General features: G+C 36.4%; 1 protein-coding gene across 1 annotated transcript; it reads right to left on the bottom strand.

The window, feature by feature from the left end:
- Positions 1–3,764: 3,764 nt before the first annotated feature.
- On the bottom strand, positions 3,765–13,891 carry NPM1 (nucleophosmin 1). Its single transcript, XM_051978896.1, has 11 exons — positions 13,695–13,891; positions 12,225–12,304; positions 11,783–11,902; positions 10,227–10,320; positions 9,676–9,782; positions 9,530–9,591; positions 8,593–8,653; positions 8,143–8,226; positions 7,092–7,193; positions 5,197–5,271; positions 3,765–4,116 (listed from the first exon to the last, which is right to left on the bottom strand). Exons 1-11 carry the CDS (start codon positions 13,750–13,752, stop codon positions 4,078–4,080), a joined length of 882 nt encoding a protein of 293 aa, XP_051834856.1. The 5' UTR covers positions 13,753–13,891; the 3' UTR covers positions 3,765–4,077.
- Between the last annotated feature and the right edge of the window lie 547 nt (positions 13,892–14,438).

Raw genomic sequence — 14,438 nt, 5'->3', positions numbered from 1 at the left:
GTGGGAGGGGTTGAAATTTTAGGTAAAAACATCAAGATAGAACTGTTTTCATTTCTGGAATAGTAAAAAATGGTATTAAGTAACCAATTCAGTTGCTGTGGTAGGGTAGTGATGCTTTAGCCAAAACAGAAAGCAATGCATCGAAGTCAGGCCTATAGAATCATCATACAATCTTATTAGTATAGGTGTCAAGCTGATTGTACCACAGATATTTAGGGTAGCTAAGATAATATCAACCTTCAGATTAACAAGTAACAAAGCAAAAGGAGAAAAACCTAAGAAACCCACCTAAACCTGAGCAACAAAACGTTAAAACAAACTTAAGTTTGGTGACTAAGTCTGACCCACAAATGGCAGATCTTACTGAGACCACTAGCACCACTTCTAGTATCTGTCAGAGTCTTACAATTCAGAATAAATTTGGTTAGGGATGGACTCTTAGGCCTTAAAATTTCAGTATTCAACTAGATATAAGCCTGAAACTTGCCTGAGTTTTTATGGCAAAGTGTCATTTGTTATAATAGACATCCTAAAACAAGCCCCAGGTACGAATTTGCTTCTTCAAAGCTCTTACAACTTTCAATTTTGTATCAGTCACTTGTGATCTTGGTGTATAATTTACAATGTACAAAGAATTCCTGTTGGACAAAACTGCCTTGCCCTATGTGAGGTTAAGTGACCTGCCTGTGGTCAGAGATTATACGAAGCTTTTTCCTCCCCAAAGCCATCTATTCATTAGGCTATGCCATCCCTCGCAGGGCCAGATCCCTATCATGTCACTATATGCTTACTTCCTTATAGCTTATACTCTTCTATAGTCAATGTCTTATGACATATCTCTTAATACCCAATTCATAGCACTATAGTAAAATACTTATCATCCCATCTTTTCTCCTAAAGCAGAAAACTTTTACTCCCAAATCTTAGGAAGTGGTTATCCAATTATAAATAGTTTGCACTCAAAAATAAACCTGACTTTAAGAATACTGTCAAACACAAATTGCATCTTGCCTCCATCCCTTCAGTATTACTAGTACCAAATCAGCTTCAACTATGAGCAATCTAGGCCAGTTGAAAGGGTTCCTAGTGCAATGAATCCAATGGAGGACTCAAAAGTCAAGATCTTCATTCCTACAGCTGTGTGACCCCTGGGCTAGTCACTTAAGACTCCTCTATAAAATGGTGTTAGTATTGGTATTACTAAGTAAAACCTCCAAAGATCAGTGAGAAAATGAGTTGGCAATGACAGGGTGGAAAAGTACAATGCTATTGTACATCTGAAAAACAAAACAACTGAAGGGATAATTTCTGACCAAAAACTAATGTTTTGAAGAGGAAATGCAAATCTCAAGACAATCTGATTTCTGAAATCAGCAGAAACAAACTGATTTCCTTATCAATCAAGTTACAAAATGTTTGACATATCTTGGAAACTTTTCATGAAATCAGGATTTTGGGGTTATTCAAATCCCAACTGAGAAATTATAAAGTAAATATGCAACAGAATCATATCTAACCTAGTGTGACAGATTTGATTTTGGGACTATTGATTCTATTCTATTTATCTATTTATCTACATAATAAAAGTCTAGAGTAAAGTTTAAAGAAGACCAAGAATATCCCCCCCACCCAAGAATATCCCTTGACAAAAAGATATAGGCAAACATCATAGCTTACAAGATTAAATTCTTAATATTTTATGTAGTTGAGCAAAACTGAACACTTAAAAATCAACTATTTTAAAGGGGAGATACTAGGGGAAGTTACTTCATGGCTCAAAATCTTCAAGACAGTTAATGTAAGGTAAACAGTCAGAAAAACCACCTTTTGATGGATTCTTATCTATTCTGGGTATTCCTTCCAAAAGGAGTTCATCGCAATCTACTCACACCTGTTTTACATAAATCCTCCAAAGCTTGATGCCAAAATGCTCCATCACCTACAGTATTTCCACCTATCAGAACCAGATTACAAAGTAATTGGGTCTCAATAGAAAACAATCAAAGTTTATAACTAATGTTGATAACATAGTTTAAAAATATATAGCTTATATACCTTTTAGTATTCCCCATTCCTATATTTGGCACTAGGGCCTCAAATGACCTAACCAATTTCCTGAAAGCCAAGTATTATTAACTCAGCATTGTATGAATTTGAGTTGTCTAGATATTAACTAGACCACAATTTTTTCCTAAATGTAAATGCAGCACTCCAAGCTATTATATGCTGTACCCGGTTAACATATTATCACTCCGTTGCCGTTTGGGTCACAATTTATTTCCATCTTTTTACCCAGCACCTGGCAAAAAGCAGCCATCTAAATTTCTGATTCACATTTATACAGCTTTTATCCTTTATTGGGCCCTTTAAAATACTTGTTAATTTATGGCTTTCATATTGAAGATGAATTTGTAGTCAAACAGCTAATAATTGGCAGAGGACATAGGTCTTCTATCACAAAAAAATGTCCATTTCTCTCTTTAATGTTTCAACTAAAAAACCTTGGCAAAAATAGTTTTGATATTTGCTTTATGAATAAATGATTTGTTATGGGTTGATAAACCAGCTAAGGCTTAAACCACTTGGATTATTTGATAGGAAAACCAATGAATGAGCATTCACAAACTTATTGTGCCTGACAAGTTTGTATTCAGCAATGCTTGAGGTCACCATTTGGGCTTTTTAGCATTTTCCAAGCAGATCAGAAAAATTTCATTCTAGAAATTTTTTTGAAAGAGACCAAGGGACCAAAAGTAGCTTTGCCCCAATGTAAAATACTCAACTTCTATAAAGATTTTTACAGCATATTCTTGCTTAGGGATCATAGTCATGTGTACTTTAATGCCAATAGAGTGAGCTTGAGAATGGGTTGAATTTGTATCAGAGTATACTCTTGGAATTTTTAAAGGAATATAATTTCAGCTTTTTTGGAGGGAGGAGGAAAACAGTGAGCCAAACTCCCTCCCCCAGATAAATTGGCAAAGCTTCCAATGTTTTCTGTCACAAAATGCCCTTCAGCTAAACCAAAGTGAGGGTGGACTGTAGGGAGACACAATAAGGAACTCAATAGTCAATTGCAACTTTATATTTCAGGCATTCAAGTATAATATTCAGATACAGTTCCATTTCTAAGAGAAACCATACCAAAGATCCCAGGAAACAGTAAGAAAACATTTGCTACTATACTCCTACATAAGCCAGTTCTGTATGACATGCATCACAAGTATATGGGTAAGGGAGGAAAGACTGGTTATACTGCTTTAAAACACAGAATTGGCAATCTCATCTTAACTAGTGAAATGTGAAAGTTAGTTGAAAAGATAAGTTCCAAATAAACAATAAATTCTTAATCAAGTTGTTATTACTGAAGCCACTTTTCCACTAAGCTCTTTAACTGTTCCACCTAAAGATTAACTTTAGCTAATTAAGTTTGAGAGGCAACTTGGAATAATGAAGAGAGCTGGTCTTGGAGTCAGGAAGCCCTGGGTTCAAGTCCTGCCTCTGACATTTGCAGAGTGACTTTTTGTAAAGTCACTTAACCTCTCAGTGCCCTCAGGCAAATAAATTATAAATTAGAGAAGGTGCAGATCTACATTGTTAGAGGAAGTCCCTCACCAGGAACTCCCAAAACCAATGCAATCATTTAAGTCCCATAAAAAACAAACTTAATTTAAATTTGAAGCATTACATTTTTTAAGTGCCCTTGCATAATCCCAAATCAAAATGGAGATATTCCTTCCCATCCACAAAATAAAGAAACAATATTACTTTATTAAAATACTGAATTTATTTCACATGTATACTTTGTCTCCCCACCATTTCCATTTGTCTGACCACCACTACTACTATGCCCTATCATAACATTCCATACATACTTAAATGAAGCAAAGGGTGGAGTTCCATCTTTGAAAACTAAACAGGCATTTTGGACAACACATTCTTGGCAAAGTAATCTGGACGACATTTATCAGACACGGTAGGGAAAGTTCTCACTCTGCATTATAAAAAGGACAGCCAGATATCAACTGTTACAGAAATAAGACGGAAAATTTTAACAAACTGTTCAAACTTATTTTCTTAAAGAGATTTCCTCCACAGCCAGAGATCTTGAATAGCCTGAAAATGAAAAAAAAAAAAAAAGTGGTCAAAGAACTCAACACCACATAGACATTAATAAATTAAACTTCTTTTTGCACAATTTTTAATTTTTCCCCCTTCTCTGCTGTTAAGGTTCACAACTGCAAGAGACAATGAAGATTAAATATTAGGATTAAAAACTTAAGAGATTTATAATTGGTTCACAAAAAAAATAACACTATAACTTCTTAAAAAAGAGAATAAAGGGGTTTTTTGAAAAGTTGTTACCTGACATATATCAAGCTTTAAAAATCCCATCTATAAAAGGATTTTCAGCAAAGGAAAGCAAGAGGAAGGGTGGGGACCAGTTTGACAAACACTGGCTGAACTTCATATGCCCCTGACTTATGTCAGATCAACTTCGGTAGTGAAAGTTAACTGCCTTCACAACATTTTCTCTCACAAATTTGTGATTGTTGATCACATACTTGGAACAAGTCAACTCTAAACCAATGAAAGGAATCAGGAAAACATAAAACTTTCTCCCAATGACAAAATTATTTTAGTTACAGGAATTGAGAAAAATTTTACACAGGTTTAACTTAATGCAGTTGAGTAATAACTAATTCAGCGCAACTTGCTTCCTGATTCCAATTTTTTGGCTTGAATGATTTAAGTTAGTTGACTTTGGGAAGAAGGTAATATAGTTCCCATAAGGTCTAACAGAAGTCTCTCCCCCCCCCCCCAATTCCCTTACCCCCTAAAAGAAAGCTAAGACCAGACTGGCCCAAGTGGCCAAATTCAGCAGCAAGGAAAACCACAACTCATTTCCTTAGCCAATATGGTGCCAAAAGTAAAGTTCTGTGGGTTTAGTAACCAAGAGATAATTTACCAACCATACAAAATCTGGAAAAAATGTACTAAAATATTAACTTCTTAATCTCTGCCAACTAAATCCCTAAAACAACTTCGATTTATTTAATCTGAAGTATTGTCTGTGGTTAGGAACCTTTTTAAATAAGCCAAAATGTGAAGATTAAAAGTGTAAAAAGAGAATCACAATAAATCACGATGAAAAACTTATTTGGATTTTGTCAAGTTCCCAGAAAATTTAGTTACCTCCTGATCAGACATCCGGAAGCAATTCTTTACATAGTTGATGAATTTGCCTTCCACTTTTGGGAGGGAACCACCCTATAGACAAAAAACCATGAAAAGATTAAACACAAAAATATACCTTAAGTTTATACCAAGATGCCTCCCAGATAAAGAACCAGGTTGCTAGTAATCAAAAATCTTCATCCAAATGGTCCCTGAAAAGATTGCTGTTCAACTGACATTTATAATAACTTAGAGGAAGATGCTATTATCCCCATCTGATTGTTAAATGGGTATTAAAAGTACAAAGGCAGGGTTTAAACTGTTCTTATCTCTTCTTTTCTAGCCACTGCACATCATTATGGTTTCATGTAAAAATCTTATCATTTTACTCAACATGGGTGGAGCCAGTCTCCAAAAGAGGAAAACCTACATTCAAATCTCACCTAATACATATTTGGCCATAACTCTAACTCACAATTTAAATGCTTCAGGAAATTTTCTAAGCTATAAAATTGAAGAGGAAATGCTAACTTGCAGTGAGTTTCCTCATCTGGAAGCAGCCATCAGAAGTGCAGCCTCTATCTTTATATGCAAAAGTTGAGGCAGCTAGGTGGAGCAGTGGATAAAAGTATCAGCCCTGAAGTCAGAAGACCTGAGCTTCAAATCAACACTTCCTGGCTATTTGCTCCAGCACATAAACACAAAAATACAAAGGTCAGAACATACATGCATGTTTACCAGATGGAGGAATCTGAGATAAATTACATTTAAAGTTAACTATATTTTAAATTGCTACAAAGTGCTGAGTGCAAGCATAAGGACTGGCCATAGTTGGGATGCTCAGGAAAAAACCAACTGATTATTGAAGGACAAAATGAGATTACCATCAAGTAAAGACTGAGACTAATCTATCCTTCCAAGAAGAGGAAGCTGGGGAAGAACTTTTATGGAATGAACGCAATGGGGAATTAAGTGCCTTTTGCTTTAAAGATGAAAGGGACAGTGCGTTATAGAAACTTGAAACTGTACAATTTATAGAACACCTTCAAAGACAAATTCATTAAAGGGTTAGTTAATAAGTCATTATTTTAATGATCCAACATGATTTGAAAATCCATCTCTTGAAGGAAGATGAACTAACTCCATTATATACATAATTTTGGACATGGCTTGGTCAATATTTTGCTTAGTTATACACTTGTACATGGTTACAAGGGCATGTTTTTAGAGTGCAAAGATAAAATAAATGCTTATCAATGGGGAAAAAAAGGGATTCCTTTTTTTTTTTTTTTTGAAGAGACTAAACTTAGTGCCATGTCTCATCAGAGACCAAGAAACAATCTTAGGTTAAATAGTTTGGTATAGAAAAGTTACTTTTATAACCCAAATGACTTGTCAGTTGAGATAATGCCCAAATGTAACTTTATTCTCTGCTGTGGAAATTGAAAATATTTGACCTTGTTTCATCAAGAATCTGCAATAGTTAATAGCAAAATTTAAGTTCCAAAATGAAAAACATTTCTAAACTCCAATTTCAAAGTTAGGAAAAAGTATTTTTAATTCAGTTACAGAACTAAAAGAAATCGTGAAAATTACAATATAATAGTTAAACCTTATTCTTTAGTCAAGATTATTACAAAAAGGACTTTAAAAAAGCAATCCTCCGGAAAAAAATAAGTTCATGGCTGTAGTGTTTTCTAAAACTCCAACGCCCTCTGCTGGTTTTTCTGCATGCTATTCAAATACAAATTAAGAGATCCATTTTGAATTAGAAATTCTCCCCCAAAACCAAAAATCAAGTCTTTTTAATCTAAAACTAGAACAAATTCCAGGGGGAAAACTCCCAAAAGATATAAGCAAGTGAAAATGCCTACTAAAGGTATTCCTAGCTCCCTAAATAAAAACAAGCTCACCTTTTCAATGCTTGCCTGCATTTTTGCTTTAATATCCTCTAGAGAAGTGGGTCCTTTTGGAGTCTTGGGAGTCTTGTCCTGCTTTTTGAAGGATTCTTGACCCTAAATATTTTTGGAGATTAAAGTTTATATTATGCATTTTAAAATATACCCCAAAAAACCATTTCTTCACCTAATCCAAACTAAAATAGTTATAAAAGTAGTTACAAGTTATTAAATGGTTAAAATGAATAAAGTCTTGTCTCTGGCTTTATAGTACTAATATAAAATTTTATATATATATATATATATATATATATATATATATAGAGAGAGAGAGAGAGAGAGAGAGAGAGAGAGAGAGAGAGAGAGAGAGAGAGACACACACACAGACACACACCTTGAGACCAAACACTAATGCTAATAGAGTAGACCTACAGGATAGGGACAAGGCCCTAAAATTTCCCCCCAAACTTTTTAAATCAGTAGTATGTCAAACTACTTTTTAATCAGTAGTACATCAAACTGCTCAAGAATACTACCTTAAAAAAAAAATTTAAATAATCACAGTTGCTTTCCTTCCTCCAATATTTTCATTCTATACCGTTCTTAAATGCATGCTACTTTTGTACAATTATATAGACTTTAGAGCTTGGAGATAAGTAGTTTAATTCCCATATTTTACATGAGCCACAAAAAGGGGCAGACAAAGCTGGCATTGAAAATAAGGTCTCTCCTGAATCTAAAATTCAATGCTTTCTATTAACTATTCACTCATAACACATCCCCACTTATCCACTCTTCCTGATCAAGAAAAAGTGGCTTAGTAGAGTAGATAGGACTGAGGAAGACCTTCAAAGAGAAAAGAGTTCAGGTCTTTTGCAGATGTGTGGACAAGTCACTTAAAACTTCCAGCACTCTAAGAAACTGTAAATTTCAAGTATGAAATTGGTAAAGGGGAGTTTCTTGAGTCAATGAAACACAGTTGTAGTCTCTATTTCTTGGATTAGGTTAGTTCTATGTCATCTCTGAAGTTGGTGGTAGTATTAAGAAGTTATTTCTGATTACTTACTTTTGATTTTGGTGTGGACGGCTTTGAATCTTTTCCATTCTGGTTTGACTTTTGTGCATTTTTTGCTGCAGTATCACGAATAGACTACAAATGCAAATTCAAATCTTTTTAATAAAGAACCCCTAAAGATCTTGTTCATAGAATTTTCTCAAAGGAACACAAAAAAAACCATTAGTATTTAAGGTTCTCTCCCCCAGATCACAATGTATGTATGTTATGACATATTCCAAAATCCCCATATGGAACTCCGAGTTTTATTCCATTTAAACCCACCAAACTTGTTGCACAAGTGCCTGCTCAAAGTTACTTTGGTATGGTTTGTTCCATTAAAACCCAGGTCTTGTCTCAAAATCTAGTTTAAATGTTAAATACAACACAAATTTAACAACTAGGAATTTTGAGATGAAACTCTGAGATCATTAGCTATGGTTCTGTGATAAGAACACTCACTTTCTTTACTGGAGGGGTCTTTTCTTCACTTTCCTCATCTTCAAAGTCATCATCATCATCACTACAAAAACAATGTTTTAACAAATTATATGTACCTTAAAAAAACAAACAAACCCAACTTGAAAATAACAGTCCCATTTTTGCTACCTTTCAAATCATTGATTTTTTAAAATTCACTGTTAACTTTAGGAGCCCCAACCTATAGTTTTGAATACCCTTTTCAACAAAGTCCTATTATAGTATATCAGTATTGTTTTTAACCTTTGTCAAGGTTCTCAAGATTTGCTTTCAATTTGTAAAAAATCTACACTGTCCATCTGCAACCTGAGTCTTTTTATTTTTAGTGAAAATAGTTTTTCTGGTTATTGAAACAGATCTAAGATACATAATCACAGCTTTAGAACTGTTGTTCAATGACAATAAACCTTTATTCGATGTCCTTCTGTGTCCTGTTTTGATAGATAACTAGCTTTTTATAAAGGTCAGTAAATCTATTAAGGCAGTATTATGAAAATATGTACTCAACATATAATAAGATATTATAACATGATAAAAAGTCTATCAATTTTCATGTTCTATATCAAGACCATTCCTTTTGTTGCTATATAATCTCATTACACAATTATAAATTAAACTATTTTGCAGAAACTTTTGAGGGGAAAAAAAATCTGTCCAAAACATGTAAATTTTGACCTTTCTACAAATCCAAAAGAAAAATTTGCAATTATTTATAGAATCATAGATTAAACCTTCCTTATACAGGATACCCTCACCCCCCTCAAAAAAAAAAAAAAAATTCTGGGGCAGTTTCAGGCTTTAATACTTTTATTCATTAATTTCTTCCCATGAGCATGCAGGAATGACAAACTGGAACTTAGAAAAATTCTATTTGGGTTTTCACAAAACAATACTTCCACCTGAAACAAAAACTACTCACTCTTCATCATCATCATCTTCTTCATCATCATCTTCATCTTCTTCAGACAATTTGACCTTTTTCTTTAAAGAAATTGAGACAAAAATAATTATCCTAATAGACAAACAGTTTACAAACAAATTCAGGATATAAAGATGCAATTATACCTGTGGAACCTTGCTAGCAACTCCAGGAGCAGATCTCTTGCCTGACATATTTAAGAGTTTCATGTCATCTTCCTCTTCATCATCTGATTCTGCATCTTCCTCCAGTGCTAAGAGAGAATTTTATGAGTTAAAAAATTTATGTGTTAGGAATGTGTTAATCATGGCTAAACTTAAATTTTAAGTGCTTAGTTCAGGAGGAAAAACACTGAACAAATTACAGTCCTACGAAGTCTATAATAATCCAGACCCAAAATGTGCCCCAGGAAGTCAGATTCTAACTCTTTAGTTATGCTAGTACAAATAAAAAGCAATATTTAAGAAACCTGAAGTTAACTTGTAAGTTGAAGAACTCAAATCTTTTAACTTGAAAGGAGCCATAAGCAATCCTCACTAATATAATCTTAGTCATAAAAGCATGACAAGTAGCATTTTAAAAATAACAAAATTTTAAGAGAATTTTTTAAAGCTGAGCATTTAAGAAAAGCAAACAGGCGTGGACAATTTGACAAGTTAATGAGCACCATTTTTAAGGCACATGAGAAACTACATACCTACTAGGTGCTGGCCACTCACATGTACAGGTCCTGAACCACATTTCAACCGTAAAACTACTGGTGGTGTGATCTCAAAGCCACCTAGAGAAACCTGGGAGAAATAAAGTCAATTTATTGCCAAACACTATAGAGGGTAAATAACATGGAAGAATCAACACCTTTGTAAACATTTAAGATCCAAGTTTATTTTCCCAAATACAATTCAAATTCATATTAAGCCACTTAGAAAATAAGTTAAAGCCATGAAAAACAAGCAAAATTTTTCATAATGTTTTATCCCTTTCTTTCAAACTATTACTGCAGCTAATTTACCAAGCCAACTTTTTTGCATTCTCTGGACCTTTTTGATAATACTAACTGATGAAATTATATTTATATCTAAAGCATGTAGGTACACAGGGCCCTCACACTTGATCATGTGACATGACTGATCCTGGATTTTTAGTGGCAGCTTGGAAAACTCGCAATCTGGAAAAGGCTTCAGGTATGGGCCTGATGACCCTATATTCAAGAACTACCCTAGATAAATTTAAAAAGCTTATAATGTTATAAGAATGCACACCAGGTACTAAATGTTTTTGACTATTAATCCATGAAATACAATAAAATCTACATTAAGTACTATTTTCCATACACTACAAAGAAAAAAATGAAACTATCTCTATACTTAAGAAATTTGCATCTAACTGTACAAAATGAAATCTCAAATTTGAAGTGAAGTACCAGCAGCTATGAATGAAAAAAGCTTCATGTAACAGAATTTGATCTTAATTTTAAAGGAAACTAAAAGGGAAAAGTGAGGAAATATACTGAAGATTTAAGCAATAAGTACTATAGAACAATGAAATACTGAATTATTATAAGTATAATTCCTTATTTGGTTCCACTGTCATTCACTAAAACTACTAAGTTAGCCTAAGTGAACAAACAGAACCTGGTTCTGTTTGAACCAGGAATATACTACTTCCCCAAACTAGCAATAGACTTGAGAAATACAAATATCCCCAAAATGGTATCTACTCAAAATGTATTTATTGTCTAAGTCACATAGTTTATCAATTGGGAGATAATATGTAGTGAATACTCGAGACCTGTGAATAGTATTTGCAGTACCCATCCAAGAAGTAGGCCAATGTTTCAGTCAGACAACAAGATGACGTTCCAGTCTGACATATTGGCTACTTTAACTCTAGGGTCAAGTATACTGGGCATGAACTTACCTTCCTAGTGCTCTAAGCAACTCTTAAGACTAAGTTGAAAAAGATAAGAACCTGCATTAGTAAATTGAAAATTATACTTAATCCATTTCTAACCTTAGAGGGTGTAAAAACTTTTAAAGGTCAGTTATCAAGTCTAGTACTGGGGGGAAAAAAATGCATCAAAGCATCACAGAACATTGGTAAGACCTTCTATTGGGGATATGGGATCAAGCCCTAATCTTAAAAGGATGGCAAAAATGTGAATTACTAAAGATTACAATCAATAGATTGATCTGTCACTTGAACATTTATTTCAAAATAATCAGAGAAAAAATTTTTAAAAAAATTTCTTACTGTAGGCTGCACAGACATTTTCAAAGATGCCAGTGTTACTTTAATTGGATTGCCTTCATAGTTCAGTGCCTCTGCTTCAACAATATGCAATTCATCCTTTGCACCAGCCCCTAAACTCACCTGTAAATGAAAGGAAAGGAAAAACTTTTTAGTAATTCAACTTTTAAAGCCCCTAAATCAAGTGATAACTTGATGACAGAATAGTGACCAACCAAAACTTGCTGCATGCATTATCACTAAGTCTGCCATTTCTGGAACTTTAGAGCACAAATTAGATGGACCATCCCCCCCCTCCCAATTTTGAATACCCATGTGACTATTCTTGACTGTGCATGAATAGAATGATAGTTATTACTCAATTAATAGAACTTAAAAGAAATTTTTTTATCTTGTTAAATGAACAAAAAGATGCAAAAGGTAAATTTAATGAAAATTTACTTACAGTCCTCAATGACAACTGGTGCTCATTTTCATCATTATCTACTTTAAAATGATAATCTTTATCAGCCTTTAGTTCACAACCTGCAAAGGAATAGGGCCAGTTTTTTTTTTTTTTTTTTACCAGATATCCATACCCCATAAGTAGCAAGATTCATCCCCTAAAATTTCAACATTATCATATCTTAATCTGAGCCTCAAGTTTAATCACCTGCAAGAATAAAAGCTAATATAACCTTAAAGCTGCATGGAAGAATATCAGTTTATTAAAAAGCTTAATGAATACTAATGTTTTTAAATCTATATAAAAAATTTAAACTGAGTCATGAATTCATATGTAGGAATTGGACAAATTTATATTGTAATTTCCCCTAAGTAGAATTTGGTATTTGTTTCAGATTAAGGGAGACCCATTCTGTTATACAAAAAAGGGTTGGGGGGAGGTGTGGGAGGGGACCTGAATCTTTTAAGTATTTTTTCAGATTCTTATCAACCTTAAAAATTTGCTCAACTTGTTTCATCCAAGAAACATTTTCAATGTAGGAGGGATGCCACAAAGACTCCCTCTGCCCAAAAAGGCTATCTTATCGAGTGAGGGAGACATAATGTTCCCATAATGGGAATAGTTGAATACAAAATGATACAAGCTGTTGGACAGGTTCACCAAATCTAAAATTGAAACATATATCGCGGCTAGTCCCTAAGACCCAGGCGAAAACTCCTTTCCGTGCTATTTCTACCACAGACGAGATTTTTGCATTTATCGGCCCCCCAACCCTAAGGGAGTGGAGAGCCTACATTTTCCCAAGCTCTGCAGCACACCCACATACAGGGGCCTTGGGCCCGGGATACTCCAAAAGTGCCTTCCGCCCTCAGCCGAGGCCTCGAGGGCGCCACGTGCTTCTTGCAGGCGTCCGCAGCACCAATGTTTTCTGCCCACGTGCCCCACCCCCCGGTAACGGGCCCAGCAACCGTGGCAACCAAGCGGGTCCCTGCAGAGATGCGGCTGCGCGGTTACGCTGGGGCCTTATTAGAGACGGGAGGAGGCCGAGCTCAACTAGCCTAGACGCAAGGTTCTCGCCGACCCCTCCCTAAAACTCTCCACATCCTCATCGGCTCTACAGAAAAACAAATCCGGGCCTTTCGGCCATCATCCCCTCCCCCCTACCTACGCCAGGCCTGCAGCCTTTGCCTCCACGGCCCCCTCCGCATCCGTCACCAGTCATCCCCCCCTCCCACCCGGCATAAAATCCCTTCTCCGACTTCCCCACCCCCACCTCCACTACAAACAAGCTGCTCCCTGGCCGCTGGACCTATGGTCTGCATTTTAGGGCCATTTCAGTCCTCAGGGACCATCTAAGGCCCAGAATCGGTTCTCTCCCCCCCTCCCTTACACACATATACACAGGCCCAGGATCGCGGCTGGCCGCCCCGCCCCCAACCCTGCAGCTGCCTCCAAATACACAGCCGTTACCGAAGAGGAAATTCTGAGGCCGGAGGGGGCTCATATCCATTTCCATTGAGTCCTCCATTTGAGCAGCGATACTTAAGCGAGAAGAGCAGTGCGAAAAGTAAAGCGACGAAGTGGACGGACAGATCGACTCTGGCTCCCGAGGGGCTCCGCACTGGACGGAATCACACCAAGGAAAGGACGCGGGCTCACTGCGCACACATATAGTCCCTCACAGATCTCGCGAGATCTTTTACCGTGAGCACATGCACGGCCGGTCCGTCTCGCTCTCTGCGCGCCCTCGTCTAGCAGCTGCCGTAAGGGTTTGGTGCGCGCGACGCTGCCTGCCTCCTCCGCCGGCGCGCTCCCGACGTCACCCGGAACGAGCTCTGCGCCGCCATGTCCATGCCCCGACCACACTCAAGAGCACACGAGCACGCGTTCGGCGGACGCTTTAGACCTTTGCGCGGCCCCGATATAGAGAAAACTGCGCTGCCGACCCTGCGCAAAATGGCGGCGACGGCCCCCCTCCCAATCCGGGTTCCTCATCATTTTAGTATTCTTTTTGAAGAAGTCAGCCAGATATGAAGGAATCCTACTCCTTTCATCTGATTGGCGTGGGTCCGTTTGATTAAGGTTTTCAGCATTAGTTATCCATGACCTCCTTCCTCCGTCCTCCGAAGCCTCGGAGAAGAATCCGGAGGAGATTTAGTATGACAAGGCTTGGAGGCACAACCCTGGTGGCCTTGGGGAAGTTGCTTGACTTTT

Source organism: Antechinus flavipes, chromosome 2 (assembly GCF_016432865.1).
Source record: "Antechinus flavipes isolate AdamAnt ecotype Samford, QLD, Australia chromosome 2, AdamAnt_v2, whole genome shotgun sequence".
NCBI classification, from domain to species: domain Eukaryota; kingdom Metazoa; phylum Chordata; class Mammalia; order Dasyuromorphia; family Dasyuridae; genus Antechinus; species Antechinus flavipes.
This window is presented reverse-complemented; position numbering and strand designations above follow the sequence as displayed.

Bases quoted from the DNA above. Each gene is read 5' to 3' on its own strand.
- NPM1 (XM_051978896.1), bottom strand. From the start codon at position 13,752: ATGGAGGACTCAATGGAAATGGATATGAGCCCCCTCCGGCCTCAGAAT. The intron at 11,903-12,224 runs GTAAGTAAATTT...TTTCATTTACAG, and splicing joins ACCAGTTGTCATTGAGGACT to GTGAGTTTAGGGGCTGGTGC. The intron at 8,227-8,592 runs GTGAGTGTTCTT...TTGCATTTGTAG, and splicing joins AGACCCCTCCAGTAAAGAAA to TCTATTCGTGATACTGCAGC.